General features: G+C 46.7%; 1 protein-coding gene across 4 annotated transcripts in view; it reads right to left on the bottom strand.

Moving 5' to 3' along the window:
• Window positions 1-377: 377 nt before the first annotated feature.
• The window catches only part of iqsec1b (IQ motif and Sec7 domain ArfGEF 1b), a 101,374-nt gene continuing 87,749 nt past the window's right edge, over window positions 378-14,002 (bottom strand). For 3 of the 4 annotated variants that reach the window (XM_047026336.1, XM_047026339.1, XM_047026337.1), the window contains 12 exons: window positions 12,427-13,697; window positions 11,665-11,826; window positions 10,712-10,834; window positions 9,862-10,028; window positions 9,273-9,412; window positions 7,813-7,842; window positions 7,532-7,657; window positions 7,310-7,409; window positions 6,951-7,112; window positions 6,592-6,768; window positions 5,333-5,382; window positions 378-4,177 (listed from right to left, as the gene is read on the bottom strand). In XM_047026336.1, the coding sequence (XP_046882292.1) occupies window positions 3,623-4,177; window positions 5,333-5,382; window positions 6,592-6,768; window positions 6,951-7,112; window positions 7,310-7,409; window positions 7,532-7,657; window positions 7,813-7,842; window positions 9,273-9,412; window positions 9,862-10,028; window positions 10,712-10,834; window positions 11,665-11,826; window positions 12,427-13,697 (3,063 nt within the window). In that variant the 3' untranslated portion in view covers window positions 378-3,622. The remainder of the gene's footprint in view (window positions 4,178-5,332; window positions 5,383-6,591; window positions 6,769-6,950; window positions 7,113-7,309; window positions 7,410-7,531; window positions 7,658-7,812; window positions 7,843-9,272; window positions 9,413-9,861; window positions 10,029-10,711; window positions 10,835-11,664; window positions 11,827-12,426; window positions 13,698-14,002) is intronic. The other variant, XM_047026338.1, reaches the window with a different exon arrangement.

Here is a 14,002-nt window from a genome sequence, read left to right as displayed (position 1 = left end):
TTGTTTTTAAATCGTCTGTCCACTGTTATAAAACCGTCAATAACCGTACTCTCTCTGCCAATCCCTTCATGATGACACAGGAGGCAGGTCTGCTTACAATGAGGTCATGCCCCTCCGAGCAGAGATCTATATTTAGTCCATAAACTCAAGGGCCAGACAGACTAAAGAGGCGCATAGTCACTCACAACACCTGTCCTTGAGAGTGGACTGCAAGAATAGGAGTCATGAAGCCCTCACATTTCCCAAGTAATAACTTCATGACAATGTTATGATACATACAGGTGCCCCCCCCCCCCCACACACACACACACACACACAAGCTTTGAAAATTGCCAGATTTTCCCCAACATAAGACAATAACAGATACACACATCATGGACACACATCAGTATATTGTTTTATTTTGCGTTCTCAACATGGTCACAGTAATAGTTTTACATCAATAAGGTCTCTTGATCTACTTAAAAACAACGCATATTAAAATGAAAGCTCTCCTCTCTTCCCTTTAAGTTATAAAATGGTCTATGAGTGTAAGAAAACAGAAGTGTCTCAGGACAGAAAGAGAAGCAGTGATAATTATGTAACAGTCTGCTGTTAAGATCTAGATCCTATCACAATTTGATACAGTTGGAGGCAAAATAAAGCAGTTGATGGATCTCTTGAAAGCTGTAGGAATGCACCTTCAATGTAACTGTAGACATTGAGTACTAATCATTTACAGACTATGTACAATTGCTCACCTCCTGTTTGAGGCTGTTCCACCCCATCAAATTCCTTCCCTTTATGTCATTGCCTTTAGATATATGGTTTCCTTAAATTTACTCCGATGTATTTGTTATATACATTTAGCAGCATACTACAGTCATATGTTCACAGCTGGGATGGGGATGAAATAAATGCTTGAGTATAACGACAGTTTAAACTGTAGGGAAAAGAAGCATCATGACTAAATCTAAACAAACATTAACCAGTAAAAAAAGACAATGACATAATAGCATTTGATACAGTGTGTGCATGCAATGAATAGTCTATGATTTATTCAAAGGTTTTACCATAGATCATATTGCCAACTAAGTGAAGGGAAGATGAGTAACTTTTAGAATCTAAGCCATTTTGATATGAAGCATGTTTCAATCTACTAAATGACCTTACAATAGTGTGACATGGACAATTCCTCTGTATGTCGCAATGTGGAGATCCCTAGACTACTTTAATGTGCAAGTTTCTGGCCAAGGCTGTGAATTTATCAAAAATATAAGTATTGTATGTGATAATACAAGAAATTATGGATGTTTTGTTAAGTAGTACATTGTAAACCACTGATTCCCTATGACAATACTTTACACATGAAGTCATATCAAATCTAGACATACACAATTTTTTGTTGATCGTTAACTCAAAGGTTGGCAAATAAAGCTTCCATTAAACATGACTGCTGCTTTTAATTACCATATGTAGATAGTATGTAAGCTACCTTGGTCAAGTCATCAAATTGATTATCCCCTGGTGCAACATTGCTACTGTACATAAAAGACTTCAATTACTACTGTTGCTGTATTAGATGAAGTCGATGCACTTTAAATATGTTACCATTCAATTTCAACAATTGTCAACTGTAACACTGATATAGTTTGGGAATACATAATATTTAGAAAATAGTCTCAAAATACAATGTTACATGCAAGATTATGTTCTTGACATTCTTCGTCACTGCTGGAAGGCAAATACATACAGTACCTTCTGAACAATGGGGAGACTTGAGAGTCACTGAGACAGAAATCACTGAGACAGAACAAAGACCATGGGAAACACAACTAACACAATCATATGAACTAAAGAAAACAAAAACAGAACAACCACTTGACTGTAATCGCTCTATTACAAAATAGTACGTACATACATATTGCACATACAATGAGTAAAAAATCTCTTCATCCTAGCTGCAGATCTGACTCTCAATACAGACTCATTCCACTGATAGAACAAGCTATGTATGATAAGTGCTGTGTCAATCCCTTTCAAAACAGCACAACATCCAAGAAACCTCTCTGCAATGAAGAGTACTTCATCCTCACGCCTCACCTTCCAGTGACACAACAGATATGATACACCGGTGGGCAGAGAGAGTGTCTGTCAGCTCATAACAAGTACAGTAAGAATGGTGGTGATATGGTACTGTATAAAAAGAGGAGCACTGTTGTATGTGGCCCATAGTGAGGCTAGAGGAGGCTGTCGCCATCACCAAATAATACCTATGTATGTGCTGTCCAGGGAGGTCCTGGTAGAACATGCTGCGTAGACAGAAGAAGCAACACTATGCAACTGTCCTATTGTTAAGGACACACCCTGAAACCACTGAAGGACTGAGCACACTCAGCCAGCTGAGAGCTCCAGCATCATACGAGACACTGCCACAGTCATGTTGCTGGGTTCTAGTTCATGTGCTCCTTCTCTTTCTACAACAGGAACTCCTGAAAAAGAATAGTCTTCAGAGTAAAACAAGCTCTTCCTTAAATACATCTGGCAGAAGCACACCCATGTAGCCCCATTACAGTGACCTGTATAGTATTCATTATTGTTTTATTATTCTCTAAAAAAATAGTTTAAAAAAATGAAACAATGATGGACAAGCAGCCAGGCCCAGTGGGAGGAGGTCCCTGTCTCCCCAGGAGCTCCAGAGCCGGGCTTGGCTCCCTGGCCCAGGCCAACACATGCCCCACTCTGAGCAGGTACACTCACATCTGCAGCAAAGGAAATGATAGAACCACTGCAGAGGTCTAATCCAAAGGCAACCAGATCAATTCCAACTGAAACACTTGGATAGGTTTCATAATAGTACAACTACAGTATGTCACCTAAGTAAGAGTATTACACTGAGATTTTAGTTGATGTCTTAGACTGTTTTGCTCTCTAACAATAATAATAACTGCTGCTAATATCATTATCATTCATTTACAAAATACTATATTCACGATATACACAAAGCAAATCTTGTGACTACTGTAAATTAGTAAATGCTTGGATAATTGGCACAATTATGACAGCTAACGGATATCACAGTGGACTGTAAGCTACAGCTACATTAACTACTGGAACTACTTTTGTGACAGACTTCTGTCTACCGGTGACTGTTGTTTTAGTTACTGTTCCATTGAGTCAAATAGTTTACCTTAATAGACATAACTGTTGAGAAGCATAATTTGCCTCTGAAAATGCTACTAAGCCAGTTATTTGATAATGCTATTAGGTTGCCCAGTCATTGGAAAGAGTAGCCATGGCCATTTTGCATGCTTCACTGTTCTTTGAAGGATGAGAAACACAAGTGTTGGTAAGTAGAGTCACTAAAGGAGCCACCTAGGTGAGACAGAGTTGTTATGGCAACCTACTGCTTAACAAACAGTTGTGAGGAGGATGAGGATGAGACACAGGACCAGTCCGGTTCTTGAGACCTCTCCCATACCCTGGAGGAGGACATCAGACATGCCCAGTCACCTTCTGCTCGAGGGTCTGTGAGAGGAAGGAGAGTTCAATCAAGGCGCCTTCTGTCGTTGCCTTTCTACTCCAGCAGAGAGAGCACCTTCCCAGCTAAGAGCAGCCTCGCAGCCCGCTGATGTCCCTCAGCTCAAACCACTGTGCTGATGCCACTGTGTTTGGGCTTGGTGCTGCTGGGGGCTGGGGAGGGGGCTGCAGGCTGCCCATGGTGGTGTGAGGAGGGGTGCTGGGGATGAGGAGGGTGAGGGGGGTGGCCTGCGTGGCCATGCTGGGGGTGGGGATGAGTGGAGTGAGGGGGGTAGGAGGCCTGCTGGCCGTGGGGGGCAGGGGGGTGATACTGGTGGGGTGGGTGCTGCACGTGGGCAGGGGGGTGGTAGTGGTGGTGGTGGTGATAGGGCGGGGGGTTCTGCTGCACGTGGCAGAACTGGGCGTGGTGGGGGTGCATCTGGGCCTGGGTTTCCGTCTCCACCCGGGCAGTGTGGTGAAGGTTGGACGGGTGGGGGGTGTGGGAGATGAGTGTGGGGTGCTGGGGCTGGGGCGAGGGGCTCGGAGACTTCCCCCTCTTGGAGCCGAAGATGGATCCCAGTAGCGAGGAGGAGTTGGGGAGGGACTGCTGGCCGCGAGAGGGGCAGTCCCGGCTGGAGGTGGCTCTCCGCCTCATGTGGGGACTGCTAATGATGGAGCCCTACGGAGGACACACACAGTGAGATCACAAAGCAGACTATCCTCCAGTCTGCACTGACACACACGCAAACACACACACACACACAAACTCGTTTGTTCCTGAGAATCCTGTAGCTCATTTTTCGCATACAGTACAGAATACAATACTCAGAAAAGAGGCACAGTTCACAGAAAAAGGAAAATGGATGCTACCAGTTACCAGTGTGTTTCAAAGGAATGAAGCAGGTCATGCAAAACATGCAGAAGCTGGAACAGAAGGTACACCATTCACAGTTGACATTCAACAAGATTAATGGATGCAGTGCTTCAGTTTTAGTGGAAATATGAACAAATATGACGGTCAAAATTGAATCCTGATAATAACATTTCATGTCAGAAGGGCCTAGCTTTGGATTTGATAAGAGAACATTGACAAACAATATCTGTAACTCATAAATTACAGCCTTGAACCGGGCTCTAATCAAACACCTTGGTTTGATCTTCAATCTCCACCTTGGTTGTTATTAAACACTAGTGAGAGAAACCTGATGTTTATTATACATCCTTATTTCTGATTCTGAGCTAGTAGGATGCTATGTTTTTGTCTGTCACCTGATAAATAAGGATTTCTGCTCATTCTGGTGAAAGTGGGATGGGAGAAGAGAGGAACAGAGAGGAAAGGAGAAAGGCATGTGGGTGGGAATGGGGGGGTCAACAGATTTTTCAGACATGATCCCTTTAAAATCACAAACTTGAGTAACACAGGCTCTTAACACAGCGTCACTGCCTTTGTGCTCTCAAGTAAACAGAGCAAATAATGGGTTAAATAAAGCATCCCAACCAGTGAACACCAGAGTGAAGAAAAAAGACTAAAAACTACAAAATAAACTGGTATAAAGGAGGTCCACCATGAGCCCAGTGTCCGGGGAGTTAGTCGTATTAGTCCCGACATGCTGCTCCAGTGGACGTTGAGGGCAATCTACCGCCTTCCCTTCCAGACAGCCATGCATGCACAGCGACCAACACAGGCAGGTGATCATAAAACACCAAACACCACCAACAAAAAGAAATGCCGCAAAGTAACATGGTGCGGGGGGGGAAAAGTAAAAGTAAGAATTGCGTTTCAAAATGCACAACATGACAAAGAGCAGCTAGACATGGGCTGGTTCCAACTTACTTCCATATTGCTGTCTAGAGATCCTGCACTGCTGCGGCGGCCACGCTTGCCTGCCCAGGACATGCAGACAGATTAGACAGGTCAACACACCGGGGAGATCTAGAGGGGGATCTAGACCCTTCCGCCTATTCTAGTGCTCTGGAGGAGAGCGGCAACACACAGCCAGCTATCTGCAGCTCTACGGGGGAGGAGGGGGAAGAGGGGGAGGCAGGGAGCAGGGAGGGCGGTGCACTACTACTGCACTCAGCTAGGCCACGGGCTACATCCAAGGTTGACCTCTGTACAGAGCACCATGAGTCAGGACTGGCAGACCGTTTCTATGGTTCCAACACAGATCTGGCCTTGCAGAATAGGTCAATCCAATGAACTTGGAGAAACAATCTGTGCAAACAAGGCAATTCTTTACAAGGAACCAAATTGCCCTCCCTAAAGATGAATAAGTATCGATCTTGTGCAATGTGTGGAGTACCAGATGACAAGAAACACAAAGAGTTGTTCTGGATAAGCCTCCCGAAAGGACAGATGGAATAATGCACCAGCAACTCCAACCCTAACTCCTTTCAATCAAAGACACAACATTGTGAAAGTTAAGAAACTGAAAATGCCAGAACAACTAGAGAAAAATAAGAGAAATTAGTACTGACAATGCCCAGGCAAAAGAACCATTTGTTTTGATTGAAAACACAGAAGAAAAGGCAAGGAGGGGAGAGTGTCCCTTCATCAGAAGTATCCTCAGGCTGTGGAGTGGGTCTGACGGACTCCCAGTCAGGGGCTGTGGCTACGCTGTGGAGCCTGGCTGCAGGGCTCAACAAGCCCCTCCCAGCCCTCAGACACATGCTCATTTATCTCCACCAGCTACATCGTGCCTTCTCTTCCCTTGTTGCCACGACCAGGGTTAGCAGTCAATAGTGCCCAGTCAATTACACCAAGGTTCATTAGTGAAAACATTCATCTCTCCCTGAGCCCCATACACACAGGAAGCTCTCTACTGCTGAACTCCTGTCTGTATTACAGATGCTGCTGAGGTAACTTAAGGACAGACCTGTTGCCTGGCTGGTCGCCTGCAGTGGCTATGGGCCAAAACAGACCTAAAGAAGGTGTTCATCTGCACACCTGAACACTGCTCCCAGCTCTCAGTGAGAATAACATCATGCCAGAACCTAGCTCACGGTTTCCTATCACTACAGAGGGGATGAGGACTACATGAGGCTATATGCAAATGTAGGGCTCTAAGTTGGTCTGGCGACCCCTGACCTCACCTGCGTCTGAGAGGTCTCGCAGGGAGCTGCTGAGGGCGCTCCTCTTCAGCCCCTCCCCCATGGCGTAGGTGTCGTCCAGGCTGCCACGGCTCAGGTTGCCGTTGCCCGCCTCCTTCTTCAGGCCCGAGCTCTGGGACAGGCTTGGCCTCACCACCCCCTTCTGCTTCTCCAGCTCCGCTGCACCAGCACAGCACACATTTTCAACAGGCTTTACCACTTTCAATGGGTTTGACCCCTTTTACAAGTCCCTATTCAATTCAGCACATTTTGTGTATTTCCTTGTACTTTTTTACTTTAGTCTTTCAACTGTCATGTCTGAAGGGTAGACATGATGTGCTTGGTGGGGGAGGTCTGCTCACACTCTATTCGGTACTTCTCCATCTCTTGGATCTCAGCAATGGACTCGCGCAGGTCATCTGTGAACTTCTTGCGGTCCTGGGGGTTGGGGGCGTTGAAGTTGATGAGGACTTTGACGTCCGCTCCAGGGATGGCAGATGTCAGGCGCACTCCATTGGGATAATCTAAGAAAGGACAGCAAAGGTTTCAGACATCTCACTGCTATGCTCCGAGTTCTTAACAGGGACCATGTTAACCAATCTGGGGAGTGGGACAGGCCATGTCATCATAAGAAGGGGCCAACAGTGATGGGGTCACAAATTCATGTCGAATGACGGTTAACAAGTGCAGAGTCAAGCGGAGACACGGCGGGTCAACCTACACTGATTCTCAAACAGGAGCACCTGCATCCCATACAGGGAGAACGACTGTCTGAAGCTGTACGTCACCGAGTTCTTCTTCTTCTGAAATATCTTTGTCACCTGGGAAGGAACGAAAAATGGAAGATGGAAAATCTAGGTTTGTATGAACTATCATTCCTGAGCGTCCTGCGTCAGAGTTCAGAGCAGACAGTTATCTCCTAGTAAATCAGCTGGAGACATACCACCAGCAGGTCGTTGAAGAGGAATATCTCTCTCTGGTGCAGGCCGAGCTTTTGAGGCTTGTTGGGGTCGGGGACTTCAAAGAGTCTGCAGTAACACACCAGCCTCCGGTGAGGTAAGGACAGCACCTGCAGGCCCAAACACACCAGTCACACAAGTCAGAGCCCCAGTCAATGCTCAACTTTTGATATACTGTCTATACTGTATATAACTGCATATTAGAAGTGCCAAACCTACAAGGTATTTTCAATGTATGTTTATGTAGAGTAAAAGCAATACTCACACATCCTAGACCATGGTGCAAAGAACCAATCTATAACATGAGAACCAGAGAGTAAGGGACAAAGAGAGAGAGATTAATTTACTATTGTCTACCATTGTCTCTGGTGTACCAAGACATGTATTCCTGCCTTGGTATTCGACCTATTGTTTTTATCGGTGTTCCTGTTGAGCTCTTTTTCTGATTGGGCTTGCTGTGACACTGCACATTTTTTTACCTTTTATGTCAGAGCACTGCCACACCCTCTATATCTCCCTAAGTGTTTGTGTGCATGTTCACCATTGGATAATTAGTATCTCTGTGTCATTTCAGTAAGGTAAAGTCCCAATCATTATGATGATGAGTAAACAGAAAAAGAAAGCGACAGAGAGATAGAGAATGAAAGAGAGGGGAGAAAGTTAAGAGTGAGGAGAGAAAGACAGGAATAGAAAGTAAACAACCCACCGTGCAATTTATCTCTGTCTGTGTGATATTTACAACTGGATAGTTTTATTCATCATGCAGTGTGGCTGTATTTACAGCAAAGTACCTCTGCACACTTCTTCTCTGGGCTAATGCTAAGGGTCAGAGATACAAATGGAATTACCCAGCATAAAGGCCTCCTGTCATGAGGAAAATTCCAACTGGAAAAGCCTGTCCTGTTAAAACCCCTCTCTGATGCTCCTTATTTAGACACCAATGGATATGAATAACGCGAGTCCTTTCCATGTTTGACAGATCCTGATAGGTTGCTCTGGTCCTTGCAGCGTGTGCTGTGTCAACTCAGAAGCTGTCTGTGTGGACTGAGTGGGCAGGGCGGCAGGAGTGGAGCTTCAGGTACTCCTGCTGTTCTGTACTGTGCTGTGCTGTACTGTACTGTACTGTACTGTACTGTACTGTACTGTACTGTACTGTACTGTACTGTGCTGTGCTGTGCTGTGCTGTGCTGTGCTACGCTGTGCTGTACTGTGCTGTGCTGTTCTGTACTGAGCTGTACTGTGCTGTACTGTGCTGTACTGTGCTGTACTGTGCTATACTGTGCTGTGCTGCGCTGTGCTGTGCTGTACTGTGCTGCGCTGTGCTGTACTGCGCTGTACTGTGCTGTACTGTACGGTATTGTGCTGTGCTGTGCTGTGCTGTACTGTGCTGTGCTGTACTGTACGGTACTGTGCTGTACGGTACTGTGCTGTGCTGTGCTGTGCTGTGCTGTGCTGTACTGTGCTGTACTGTACGGTACTGTGCTGTACTGTGCTGTGCTGTGCTGTGCTGTGCTGTGCTGTGCTGTACGGTACTGTGCTGTACTGTGCTGTGCTGTGCTGTGCTGTACGGTACTGTGCTGTGCTGTGCTGTACTGTGCTGTGCTGTGCTGTGCTGTGCTGTACTGTGCTGTGCTGTGCTGTACTGTACTGTGCTGTGCTGTGCTGTGCTGTGCTGTACTGTACGGTACTGTGCTGTGCTGTGCTGTGCTGTAGGAACACACGTACCGGCTTTTTCCCCACGATGAGCTTTTCCACCTTTTGGACCTGAGAAACGTGGTCTTCGTTGGTCTTGAGCTCTCGTTTACGGATCCTCTCATAGATCCCAATCAGCATCTCTCTAGGGATGTCCTCCCCATCATCCACTCCTGAGAGAGAGAGAGACAGAGAGAGACAGAGAGAGAGAGAGAGACACAGAGAGAGAGAGAGAGAAAAACACAGAGAGAGAGAGAGAAACACAAAGAGAGAGAGAGAAACACAGAGAGAGAGAGAGAGAGAGAGAGAGAGAGAGAGAGAGAGAGAGAGAGAGAGAGAGAGACAAAGGGGTGGCATCATAAATACAAAAATATTTTTGAGCTATTTACAATTTTAACTACTTCAATTGGCAGATCATTTCATTAGGCATGCTGTGAACTCCTGCTAAAGCTTTAACATCTATTTTTATTGAGGGCAACTAAACAAATTGTAAAAATGTTTGCCTAAATAGCAATGGGGAACCATGACTCATGGATGCACATGCTTAATTTGAAGGGAGTGCGACTAGAACAATCTCCTTGGTCTGTCTGACAGCACTGGGAAGTGATTGGTGCTACTCTACCTCTGAGATTTTTGACAAAGTCCTCCAGCTTCATCTTCCTCTCTGGTTTGACGTTGGGGCTGTACATGTCTGTGTTGAGGAGGATGATGGCAAAGGCCAGGATGAATATAGTGTCTGGGTTCCTGAACTGGCGCACCACACCAGGGTTACAGATGCAGTAGCGCTGGCTGGGGGGAGAAAAAGAGGGAAAGAGAGAAAGAGAGAGAGAGATAGATTGAGAGAGGAAGATTATTTTATTAGAAGCAGCAACATTACACAAATATCTATAAACTTTCTCTGAGAACAGATGGTGACCATCAAACCACACACAGCATCAGTATCAGAACAACCACAAGTAAATCAATATCTGCCCTGAGCCATTGGTTCCTCTTCTACGCAGGGGTGTCAATATTGATATTGGGCAACAGTGCGGTCTGTGGTCATTAGGAAGACCTTCCTCATATCTGAGCCAACAGGCTGAGGAGTTTTTCTCTGTCTCAGAACACTGGTTCTGGCCCTCAGGCAGTCGACTGGAAAATATTAGAACTTACTGTTCAGTGAGTCCATGATCATATTACTGATGGGCACGGGCTGCACCCAAAAACTTGACTTGTATCATCACATCTTTGTAATGCATCAGCCACTGCTGTGTTTACTGATGCTAAGTTGTTCTTACTCAGCACAGATCGAAGTGCATTCTCTCAGGGCATGAGAAGGCTTTATAGGTTGTTAGGAGATTCATTAAACCAGGGCCAACAACAGCGGCGCCTCCGTTTGCTGTTATGATGATTTTCGACAATCGTTGGATGGATTCAACCCACAGGACTGTTAGAACATACTGTTGGCCAGCCAGTGATGCCTTTAGTCTTACCTGTATGCTTCTATGAGGCGCTCCACCTTCTGGGCCTCCCCCTGAACCCTGATATGAGCTTGGAACTTCCTCAGGGCCTCGTCCAGCTCCATGGCTGAGAAGTCCATCTCATCAACTACACAGCTGGACACACACACACGTACACACACACACACACGTACGCATGCACATACACGCACACATACACACACAGGAACACACACAAAGGCTCAGTGGAAAAAAACAGGAACAAGCATAGTGTTGCACACAAGTGAACGCAGAGACGCACACGTACACACAGAGCCATTTGTCCTGGCAGTGTGATAATATGCTACAATAAAGTCCTAAAAATCTCATTTAAAATCAATCGAGGCATAAGTGGGTTACAACGATGCCGACTTTGTTGCGCAGATAGCATCGACTCTCCAGAAAAGATGAGATCTCGCTCGGATCTACAGATGCGAGGAAAATAACCCTTTAAAATTCCTGTCAAATTGAACCGGAGGAAACATGTCTGGTGTTATCCTCCCCAGAATCTTGATAGGTTCTACTGGAGAGTGTTCTGACTCCCAGCCTCAGTGGCCAGGACTAAGGCCACAAAAGACCCATCAGTAACACTCAGCGAGGTCAAGTGCTCAGGACCACTTGAATTCTGGCAGAGTTGCTGGACACAGACCAATTCTCTATGTGCAGATCGTGTCTGCTTAAGCGTTTGAGCCATGACTATGTACTGAAATAACAGGAATGACTCACCAGTTACATCACAAAGATGAAATTATTCATAGAAAAACACACTTAATAGCACCATCTCTATTTTCAATTGTCTGTAGATGGAAATATCAATATAGAGCTGCAGATCATGGACAAAATAAATCAGAGTTTTACAGAGTTGGTTTGTAGATAGAAATTACATGCTCTCTGCACAAATGTGCTCTTCTTTGTTGTTGCTGCATACTGATTATAGTCCAACTCACTCAAGGACATCTCTGTTGAACTGCTTCTGTCTGTTTCCCAGGAACTCCCCAATCATCTGCCGGCTCAGCCCTTTCCTCTGCAGCAGGAAGTGAGCCACACCCACAGGTGTGTCCGGAACAAACCCTCGCTCAATCAGATACTGGACGCCCTTCTCTGGTTTCCTACAGACACAGGGAGGAGAGGAGAAGGGGTTGATTTTCTGCCAAATTCATTGCTCTGCTAAAACGATGTCTTATTAGAAATGTGTGTCAGAGGAGCAACAGGATTTGGGGTGGGGGAGGGGTGGGCGACAGCCTGGATTCGAGCAAAGCCAAGCACAAATGATTAAAATGGATGTGGTCCTCTACAACATAAAAGCAAATCCACAATCTGAAGAAGATTAAACAAAATTGCACGGCAGAAAGAGAGAGCTTACTCGTTAATCACTGTTATCATATATTATACAATTCTCTGTGTAACAAAAATGAAGGCGCCATTTAACGACATCCATGTCTTCTGAGAAAAAGGACATTTAATGCAAGGGGCTCTCATTAAGACATGCCTTTAATCTGTACTCTGTGGAAGGCTCCAACTCACTGAGCCCTGCTCAATCGTTAAATAAATAGCAATTTGGTCTTTAATCTTTCCCAGTCTTTCGCAAAGAGTTGATTGCGCGCACTGATTGCAGATTGTCATAGGTATGCCAGTAAAGCACTGGGCCATAGACTTAGTGTGGTGCTCTGTGTGTGAGGAGGGGAGTGGGAGAGCAGTGGGGCACATACTTGTTGAACAGGTTGAGTCCGATCCTGTAGTGCCTCTTGCGTATGATGTCGTTGCTGAAGGCAGGCGAGTCCCAGCTGTTGCGGGTCTCTTTGTGGTACGTCTGCTTGCTCAGGGTCTGCTCCCGCAGGCTGTCCCTGGACGACGACTCGGAGCTGCAGTTGATGGTGTCGTTGGAGTTGGACGTGCTGTTGATGCTGTCGTTGTCGCCGTCGGAGAAGTCCGACTCGGACTTGCTCTGCCGGTTGGCCGTGCCGTTGATGGCCAGGTGGCTCTCCTGCTGGCGGTGCCGGTGGCGCGGCGCCGCCGCCACCGCCTCGTCGTCCCGGGACGGTCCCCGAGACGGCAGGGCGTGGCTGATGTGCTTGGGGCTGGCCTGCTGGCTGCTGCGCTCGTAGGCGCTCTGCCTCTTCAGGGAGCTGCGGTCGGAGCGGTCGCTCAGGTCCACGGAGCTGTCGCTGGGGGGCTCGATAGTGAGCAGGGGCAGGTGGTCCACCCGCAGTCTCTGCTCCTGGCACTCCAGAGAGGGCGTGCTGCGGCAGCTGGTGTCCGTGTCGCCCTTGTCGTCCTTGTGGGCCAGTGACCAGTACTCCTGGGAGGAGTTGAGCGAGCGCAGCCGCAGCTCCGACTCGGTGCTGGAGGGCCGGTCGGCAGACTGGGACAGCGGGAGGGGCGGGGACAACTCCTCCTCGTCGATGTAGAGGGTCACGTCGCTGTACGAGGCCGTCATCTCGTCCAGCTTGCGGTGCTCGGAGGAGCTGTGGGAGGGTTTGACCTTGTAGGTCACCTCCCTCTCCATGTCCGGAAGGCCCCTGGAGGGCTCCGGTAGGCTATCGTCCCCGTGCAGACTGCGACAGTTCAGGGCGTCGTCTATGGACTCTGCCAGAGATTTGACCTGTCTGGAGAAGGCATCCTCGAGTTCTGTAATGGCGTCTGTGAAGTCATTCTGGGCTGCAGGTGACTTCATGATGGCAGGTACTCCCATGTCACCACACTCTGACTGCACGAGTGCGCCAATCTTAGAGCCATCGTCTGTTAGGGAGACCTGCTTTCCCTCAAAGTAAGAGCTGTGGACTTTTTCAGGCCCTTCAAAGGAAAACTGCATTCTCATATTGGACAAGACGATTCGTCTGGACATACGGTTCTCTGACATAGAACTTCTGAGCCGTTCAAAGTTCTTGTTCATCTGATACTGGCGGAAGGCGGTCTGGATGGTGCGCGCTGCATGGCGGGTTATAAAACGGCCCCCATACTTGCGCTCTAGCATCTCCACCTAAGAGACAGCAGACAGATGTGATGAGAAGACCACACAAGTATTACAAGCCATGACTAATGGTTTTCCGTCTCCCTCTGTGTTCCTGACAGTCGGTGATACTCTGAGAAATACAGGATCTATTATAGAACACAATGAAAGGAGATACAATTATTCTCATGGAGATTTGTATTAACCTACGTATTCACAGTTTTGCTGTGAATGAAAGCTAGAAGATTTTGATTAAGGATTGGATTGGAAGGATGCTATTCAGAATATCAATCATTAGTTTGTGAACAATAGGGTGCATAAAAAGGTCTCAATGA

This window comes from Hypomesus transpacificus, chromosome 9 (assembly GCF_021917145.1).
Source record: "Hypomesus transpacificus isolate Combined female chromosome 9, fHypTra1, whole genome shotgun sequence".
Lineage (NCBI taxonomy): Eukaryota > Metazoa > Chordata > Actinopteri > Osmeriformes > Osmeridae > Hypomesus > Hypomesus transpacificus.
This window is presented reverse-complemented; position numbering and strand designations above follow the sequence as displayed.